The 9,995-nt window shown below is 31.3% G+C and overlaps 1 protein-coding gene across 1 annotated transcript; it reads right to left on the bottom strand.

Annotated features, from left to right (window-relative positions):
- LOC147274506 (SAUR-like auxin-responsive protein family) lies at positions 1 to 719 on the bottom strand. Its single transcript, XM_086228059.1, has one exon. The coding sequence runs from the start codon at positions 592 to 594 to the stop codon at positions 52 to 54; it is 543 nt and encodes a 180-aa protein (XP_086084185.1). The 5' UTR covers positions 595 to 719; the 3' UTR covers positions 1 to 51.
- Between the last annotated feature and the right edge of the window lie 9,276 nt (positions 720 to 9,995).

Raw genomic sequence — 9,995 nt, 5'->3', positions numbered from 1 at the left:
CTTAAGTTGAATTACATATGTTTGCACAAAATTAAATATACATGATCAAAATTAGTTCAACTTAAGCATTCTGGATGGACTAAGGAGCCTATAAGCACCTCCATAACCATTGTTAATACCTGATATTGGACGACGAACCGATCTGCAAAGCACCATCAAACCATAACCCTTAGCAAACCCACGATTGGGAGTAGTGATCATATCCTCTTTGCTCTCCATCTCTGCCAAAATTTTATAGAACAAGTCCACATCACAAGGAAGCAAAATTGGACCTTCATTATTGTACCCATATTCCATTTCAGCATCCTCTAGCAGCATCTTGAACAATGGATGATTCGCAAGCTCAGTCTTCACCACGAATCGTTGTTTTTCGGGTCCAACATAGACTGAGAAGCACCCATCAGGAGCTACTTGGCCCTTCTTCTTCTTCCTCTTCTCATTCGGTGGTGTTGTTGTAGTGCTGCAGTGCCATGAATTGCTCTTAGTCAATGAGACGTTGTGTGTCAACCCTTTGCTGTTCTCTCTTGGTAAGCTGCATCGCTTCCATGCCTTGATCATCAGATTCTTCTTCCACTTAGCTTTCACAATATCCATTAATCCTATTATATATGTTTGATTCCGAAAATGGTTCAATAAAGAAAGTAAAATCACAATTACACAGATCGAACACGAGCACTAGCTTACAAGAAGCAGTGGGAAAACTCTAAAGGTTTGGATGAGAAGCTCAAGACCACCCCAGAGGACATATATATATGTGTGTGTGTGTGTTTGAGATGAGATGAGATATTTAATTTAATTTAATTATAACTAGCAGATCGACTCCGTGAGGGTGAGGGCACAAGTGTAAAGCCCCATGCCCATATCCACACGTACTCCGAATAATATGGGTTTTTGTCAACTCTCATGCGCCGATAGATTTTGAATACAAATTAAATATTTGAATTGTTTAAGCAAGTCATATTGCCGGAGACAAAGACATGTTGTTTTATTCTTCAACACCATACATGAAAGCTTAGTGGGAAAAAAGATAAGGGGAAATAGCAATAAATAACAATTGATATCAACGTATGTTGGAATACAAATGAGTAAATAAAAGACAACTCAGAGAGATGAAACTTATATATTTGGAGTTAATTTAAGTTAAGACCAAGAAGAGCATGAATATAATAATTAAGCTTTGGCTAGCTAGCTTTATATAGTAGGCACTATATATGGAGGCCAATGCCACATTATGAGTGGTGGTAGGTTAATTAAGTGAGAGCTTCTTAGAAGCCCTTGTTGGTTCAATCCCTTTTGAACACGTAGCTATGCTGGGCTCCTCCTCCACTCAAAGTAGACTACGAGGAAATGAAAACCCACAATTTAATTTTCTCCATATATCACACATGGTTTTTGTGTGCAACAATTGTTTTTCCCCAATGTGATGTTGCTTAAAGTATGGGCTTTTTTATTTTAAACCCTATCTATGATCGAGAAACATCATAATCTATAGCTAGATTCCATATATCAAGAACATTGAATTTTGAATGAGTCGTATTCTTGGAGTACTTGAGTGGATGAGAGTTCAAGTTTCATTTGCTTTTCCCAATTAAACTAAGATATTCATTTCCTCTCCCGGCTCGCCAAGTCACATATAAGAAAAAAAAATGTATAGTGCAAACATATCACTGAGCCATTAGTCCCACATAAGAGCAAATTAGTGTCTAAGATCATATATAATTAATAATGATTGAATCTAGCTATTCACCTTATAATTTAAATTTTTAACATAGATATTCAATATGGTATTAAAGTTACTAATTCTTTAGGGATCACACATAGAAACTCATAGAATATCAAATAAATTGAAGACTATTTATCACGATCTACCTAAAAAATGAATTTTAACTACGATGACCGTTAATGGCCATAAATTTAATTGGATGTCTTCATCTACTGCAGAGGTTTTTAGGATTTATTTTCAATACATGTCACCTTTTTTTTTTTCCCTTTCATGGTTAATGGGAATGCTAAATTGCTCATCAATCAATTAGGTATTCTACAACCGAAATTTCTTGGAAATTATTCTCTAAACCTAAATTATTCTCTAACATTTACTTATCAATTAATATTAAGGGCATAGCCCATATGCTTGCACAGTTGCACCTAATCCTTAAAAAAAACAAATAATAATAATAATAGTACGTGCACATTTCGTTTATTTAGTATTCACAATAATAATTGGAGTGGCTTGATAGAGAAAGCTTTTGCCCACGAATTGTTTATTTCTGTTTTAGTTGATTAAGCATCATAAATATTGTATAATGGTATATTATAAAGCATGATTAGGCCCTGTTAAGTTTGTAAGGTTCCCACCACTTAGGCTAGCTAAGCTAGCCCACGCGTGATTGCGTGAGCAAGCAAGACTTAATATTAGTAGACACTCAAACAGGCATGTATTTGGAACACACGCTATTAGTATTCATGCGCACACACACACACACTCGTTGACTTTGGGTTACGTTATCCATGGCAAAGAAATATATATACCAAGAATATCCATTTCGATCTGTGTTTTTTGGGACTCATTTAGTAACATTTTCGCTTTTAGTTTTTTAATTAATTAAAAAAGAAAAAGGGAAAATATATGGGAAAAAGATGACCGATTGGAGGATGTGAGGAAGAAATGCAGGAGAATGCATGAAACATAAATTAAAACAATAAAAAATTTGAAATTATTCTTAATTTTTAATTTGTTCTTAGTTTTATTTTATATATCACTTCGATCATATACATTTTTCTCATATTCTCCATACATATTGTTATATCTCTCCTAGTGTGCTTTGCTTCATACATCTATATATCATCTCTTTACTCATTATTCTCTCAATTATTATTCATTATTTTTCTTAAAAGAGAAAATGTTTTCAAACGGGACCTTCAATTAGTTGCTACAGTGCTGTTTGTGAGAGGAAGGTGATCATTGTTACCGAAAAAAGAGGAAGGTGATCATACAACAATTTCTAGTTGAGGAGAAGAACCCACATCTGACATAAATGCTTTGTTATATTCTTAGTAGTATAAGATTTAATTTAGTCGTGGCTTCCTTTGTTTGTTTTAATAATGAGTATTCATACAACGCATAAAATATCAACATTAAAAGCTAATTAGACACTCATAGAATCTATGGCTAAATGTTTATTTACTTAATTTTATTGTAGCAAGAGACGTGCCCCAACTTCTGTCATGGTCAGCCACATAGTTAAATATTTTGTTTGGGAACATGGAGTATGGAGTGAGATAAACAAAAGGCTAAACTTAAGATTTTCGATCAGTATGAAAATTAATTAACTTTTGGAACTATAAATTAATCAATGAAACGTGGTTAAGACCAAGAGAATACATACAATTAATTCTAAGTATTGTAAGAGAACACATAAAACAAATTATGAAGAAACACATAATTTTGTGTGATGTGTGATGTTACTCAAGTCAAACACATGTATAATTTCGAGTGAAGTGAGAGCAAGTGTGGCCATTAATTAAGCTTAACACGTGTATAATTAATTAATTATGAAGAAATTCGAACATCTAACTCAAAATCAATTTGCATGCAATATATAAGTGAAAATATCTAAGACCTTATAGATTATTAAGTAAAATTGTACTTTCTCGATATAAGATATCTCTCACAAAACTGGTAAATTAGTAGGCCGAAACACGGCTTCAAATAAAAGTTATGATAGAGAAATTAAATTTTGTTAATCCACATAATATGACAGGTGTTGTGTTTGTTAGCAACTGGTTGTATATATAATTAATGTCAGTAAACTTCATAATCCAAAATATAACGTAGCAGGTTATATATGTTGCTTTTCTTTATCAAACATGTTATGTTGTGAAAGACTATCGATTTGAACTAACATTCAATTAATAATCAACTCAATTAATAGTTGATAATTTAATTAGATTATTAATCTAATAAGAATTAAATAACATGTTTATAGACAACACCACAATCTCATCATCCCTTACCTTAAGGTTTGCTGAGTACTTGTCACATGGTTTGCTGTCTACATCTGAATAAGTCTTGTATATAGTCTTGTATATATGGTTGAATATGTAGATGGGAATGAGATGTAGACTTCAACTGAATAATAATTGTTTGATTTCTTGATCAACTTATGACGCTTCCAATTTATCTTTTATTAGAAAACTTCTCTAACAATTTTTTTTTTTTTTTTGCAAATTAAATACTTTGTTGAAGGGGCTCTTTCAAGCACACGATTCATATGTTTGTTTTCTTAACAAGTTATTTATTTATTTTTTATTAGGTTTTCTAACAAGTTAAGATATTTATATGATGATTGTCTAAATTAATGCTTCAAACTTGAACTTTATCAAATCGTTGGGCCACTTGGGCAAAATCCCATGACAGCTGCTTACAATATTCTCTTTTTTTTTTTATTTATTTAAATGTTTTTTTTTCTTAACTTAATTTCTGTTGTTTATTATAAATTTAAGAAGTGAGCAAAAGTTGAAATAGATTATCAATTTTATTTTTTTAGGGAGTTACATTCATAAATTCATAACTGTGAAATATGATCGAAACAAGCAAAAACAAGTATAAGAGAGCATTCAAATCTTTCTTATCATATGTAATATATTCATGTTGAACCTCAATACTACATATGAAAGAAGTGCTTCTACGGTCCATGTCCTATGCTCATAGTGAGGTTGAAACCTACAGTAAAAGGAAGCTGCATAGGGCATGCCCCATACAAAGTAGAGACAACTACGTTAGTCGTTAATTGATGACATAACGTTGCTTTAATTATGTGTGATATATATAAATAATTGGTTGTCTTGCGTGCAGTGGGTACTACATTCTTACAATCTTTAATTAATACATTTAATCATTTTAGAATAATTTTGACAAAAAAGAAATCATTTTTGAAGAATTAATGTGCAATTATTTCAAAACCTTCAGGTTTGGGTTTATCGGCAGCACGCAATCTAGATAACTAGGCATGTTTTGGGACCTCCGACTAAACAAATGATGAAATTAATTCAGGTCTTACTCATATGCAGAATTCATTAAAAAAAAAAAAAAGAACATTGTAAGCAGTTGATTATCCCTCATTGACACATGGGCCCAAGCGGCCCAACTATTTGAGTTTTAAGGCTTTTTAACAATTTCTTTTCTTGAATTTTGATGCGTTTTCATTTAATCACTTAATAATTTTTTTTTATTTGATGTGGCATCTTAATTTTAAAAAAATTTCAATGTCAAACCTTGTTACATTCCGTTAATATTTTTGTTAAAAATAAGAATATGTTATTCTTTTCATATTAATTTTCTACCATCAATAAAAAAAAAATTACAGCAACCCATGTGACTTAGACCAATAAAAAATTTAACATGTCTTTTTATTAAAAAAAAGGTTTTATAACATTCTTAAAACTGTAAACGAAATTTGCTCACCACCTTAACCACACCACTACATTGACTGATTGCCCCGTGTTATATACAGTATGTCAGTAACCATATTTACTAAAAGTTAAATGATTAGATTAATATTTTAAAGTATTATTCTGATTGGAGATAAAAAAGTAATTTAAGAATAAAAAAAAAATGAAAATACCCAATACCCAATCGCAGAACCCCATTCCCACCCCGGCTGCCTCTTTTTTCTCTTTCTTTTCCTCTCTCTTTCTCTCCGGTTTCTTCTTCTCCTCCTCTCTCTTTCACTATTTTTTCTTTTGAAGTGAAGGGTTTGATTCAAATATGAAGTGGGTTTATTTGAAATGAGTTCAATTAGCAATTTTCATTTCTTTTTAACCATGAAACCCATCATGTTTGTCTGTCCCATAATCAATTTTTGGTTTTGAGGTAGAGCAAAACAGAAAAAGACCCGGAGAAGAAAGGTGAGAAATGAAATGAAACATCATTAGGCTGCCAACACCAATGCCATCTCATCCTCTGAAAGTTGGACTTGTTTTCCTTATCAACCTGTAAGACAATTCTATCTCTAGCTAAGTTCTTCCTTTCTTCCATCTCCAAGCCTAAAATGTTTAAACTCTATCATATCTAAAAGGAAGAAGGAAAAACATATTTTGATACACACCCTTTCCAACATGGAGTTTTACCTACTAATGAGTTATCTGCAACTAAAATATATCCCAAAATTGATTTGAGATACTCTGTTGTATATTAACATTCACATTTGTTGTATCATTATTTTGGTGGGGATGAACTTTGTGATTTATAAATTTGGATGTTAAATTTAGGTTTAGTTTGGGATTGCTGTGAGAAAAAACTGTTGTGAAGTAAAGTAGCTGTGAAGTAAAGTCAGCTGTGAAGTAAAACAGTTGAGTGTTTGGTAAATTATATTTTTAAAAGTGTTGCGAGTACAAAAAACAGTATGAAGGTGTTTGGTAAATTGTAATGTAAAACTGCTGTGGCTATTTATAATTACTAAAATAAGGGTATTATGGGAAAAATAAAATTTTCATTGTTGCTGTGATTCACTGCAGCTTTCAAAAGCACCTACAAACTTGCTTTCTATTTTTGTTGTGGGGAGTTGAGAATTGTGGGACAAAACACTTTTTCATTTTTTTACCAAACACCAAAACTGTTGTGGGTGATTGAGAATTGTCATCCACAACAGCTTTTGGGTCCTCCACAACAATCCCAAACGGGGCCTTACAGTAAGAGCATCTCCAATGGATTAGCTATCTTCCCCTTTTTAGCTATATTAACTAGTTTACTCTCAAATTTATTCTCTAACAGATTAGCTATCTAGTTAGCTAATTTAGGATTTCTTTTTTGATTACTTAAATTTGGGTGAGAGGAGATAGAACATAGATATAGCCAAAGCAACATAACGAGAATAATTTTTGAATTCTTTAAATACAACAGTAAACATTTATTTCTCATGAGCCATGATATCAAACTTAAAAAAACATACAATATTAATGTTAGTTAAAATAGAAAACATTAGCATTGTTTCTCCCAAGCCTAATTATCTCTGTTTTAAATACTATTAGCATTGTTTGTTGATTGTGGATGCATTAGAAACTTAGTGGGTTTTAATGAATTTTTTACCAAAAAATTGAAGAAAAAACATAAGCTAAAGGGTGAGCACTCCGCACTCTCCTTCAAAGAAGTTATGATCTGTTGTAAAAAACAAAATGCAAAATGCTAGATAAATGAGAGGTTTTAGTAAGTATAATTTATATTGTAAAAATGTAATATTGATGTATGTATAGTGGGGGTGGGGTCGGGAGGCTTGGCCAGAGAGAGGGAAGAGAGAGAAAGTGGGAGGTGGAGAGGGGTAAAAAAGGAAAAGAGTTTTTCAATTTAAATTTTAGATTGGATATATGTTTAAATGTTTTTATAGATGATAGATGCAGTTGAAATAAAAAGCAGACTCAGACTGGACTGAGCGTGTGGCTCATTTAAATGGGCCAGCTTGAAAATTTTTTCCCCATGTAGACCATTTTGTTCTTGGGAGCCATGGTTTGGACTAAAAAAATTCTTATCACTCCGAAGTCCAAAATTAAATTAATTAATAATTATCTATTAAGATAGTTGAATTACATGTTAGACTAATTTTTAATTATATAATAAAGTATAATTACTATTTATCTTGAGGGATGAATGATAGATTATCAAAAGAGATAAGGACAATTGTAAATCCCAACTTTTTCTCTTAACAATTATTTCCTAATTTACGTTCTTGGACTCTAAAAAGATTTTAAAAAAAAAAAAAAGATAAATTCTGTCAAATGAATTGATGCCATGTAAGTTTAGAAATAAATTTTTTCTTAAAAAAAAAAAAGAAATAATTATCAAATTCAAATAAGAAATAGAGCCCTATTAGGATTGAGATTTTTCATCCTAAACCTCTATAAATAGAAGAGATCTCTTTGCTTTTGATGAACAATCAATAGAGTAGAAACCCACCTTCACCCTCCCTAGTATACAAGACAACACTTGGTATTTTTTTTGTCGCCTATTGCTTTACTTTTCACTCCCTTGTAATTTTGTGGTTCAACTTCTGGCGAAAAAGAGAAGTAAAGAGCAGTTCATCCTTGTTGAAATTAAATGCCACTTCAACTTGAGATTTTCGGCATCACCAAGAGGAGTTTGTCCTTGTGGAAATTAATTGCCAAACGTACGAATTTGGTTTTGGTAAGTCCCTAAACTTGTAGGAAATAAATCAAATAAATACATGTCTGTAAATTATTTCGGTTGTTAAATTGTTTAAAATTCACTTTCGTTAGGAAAATTTACTAATAAATCACACAAAATAAGGGTAATGCGTAATTGGGGTTAAAGATCTAATTAGGGTTTAAAAATTATCAAAATTTACTAAATCAATTTACATCAATCAATTTATGTAAATTGAATCAATCAAGTTGGATAGATTGGATTGATCGAACTTAATTTAGATTCCTATCCAGATATATGGGATCACTTTAGCATACCGGTGTGTCTTTATAAGATTGAAGGATTTATAAATATGCAAATTTGATTTTGTTTAATGGTATATGAGATTGATGACATGTACAACTTGTTAAATCATCAAAAGGTTTTGGTGACAACGAAGTGTGGAATTTTGTCTAATGGGTATGGGATTGATGTTGCAGTATCTAAAGTTCTCAACCAATCAAAGCACAAGTATAAATTGTTAAATAATTGTCAAAAGGTTTTGGTGACAACAGTCAACAGTCTCCCTCATGCTCAATAAGGAGAGATTTGGGATAATTTAAATTACTCAATCTTACTGCAACATTCGTTTCAGAGTACACCCATCCAAATCCAAATTAGGGACATATTGAGGAGAAATAACAGATAACAAAGTTAATAGGGAGAAAACTCTTTCTTGAAATAAAAATGGCCAAATTTTACAAATAATACATAGTTTGAGACTTTGAGTGATATTAATTTCAATATTACACTTGCATGTGGTTTAACAATTTTTAATTATACACTTGTGATTTAATATATTTTCAATCTTTTTGTCAAACTATTGTTAAAATTCTACTACGTGCATGTCACGTGATGGATTACAAAAACCAATCCATCTCCTTCTTTATACAAGAAGTGATACATTTTACTTGAAAAGACAAATTTACCCATCACGTGTGAAGTGCACGTGGTAGCATTTTAACAGTATATTAACGGAAAGTGTGAGATTGAGAACATATTGAATCACAACTCACAAGTGTATAATTAAAATTTTTCACATATACCACACAAGTGTAACATTACGATATCACCTAAACCACATATACCATTTGTGAAATTAGGCGCAAAAAAAAAAAAAAAAATACCACATCTGATGTTTGATTGTGTAGAAAGTTAATTTAGGATGAGAATGATTGTGGGAAAGAGTGCAAGTAAAAAAGATGAATTCTTTTATAAGCTTTAGAAATTAAGGTGATTTGCAAGTCAATGACTCACATTTCTCATGCTTATGTGTGCTCAGATTTCTCATGCTTATGTATGTTTAACTACTTTTCTAATGCTTATGTATACTCAACTACTTTTCTAATGCTTATATATGCTCTCACATACCTTTCTCATGCTTATGTATGCTCATTTTTTTTTTCATTGGTAATGGGATCATGTGACCCCAATAGCTTGCTTGTTTAACACCTACATAAATAGTGTATCCTCATCTTTCTCATGCTTATGTATGTTTATATTTTTCATACTCATATATGCTTTCATTTAGGTTAAAAGCATCATAGTAGCTTTCAGATCATATAAAAATTTGAAGATTTATTAAATAAAGTGAGAGGAGTCAAAACTCAAAAATGACTTTTTGAACTTGGGAGGTATAAAATGCATCCATAGTTTTTTCTTTAAATACTTTAAACCAACTCAAATAACTTTGGTTAAATTCATGGGTTTTACTTACAAATGACCAAAAAACATGTATGAAGGCTCTAATTTTATTTTAAAACCATAAATCAAAGAATCTCAAATGTCATGATCAAACTCT

Source organism: Dryas octopetala, chromosome 9 (assembly GCF_963921425.1).
Source record: "Dryas octopetala chromosome 9, drDryOcto1.1, whole genome shotgun sequence".
NCBI classification, from domain to species: domain Eukaryota; kingdom Viridiplantae; phylum Streptophyta; class Magnoliopsida; order Rosales; family Rosaceae; genus Dryas; species Dryas octopetala.
Note: the sequence above shows the minus strand (reverse complement) of the source record. Positions and strands in the feature narration are given on the sequence as shown.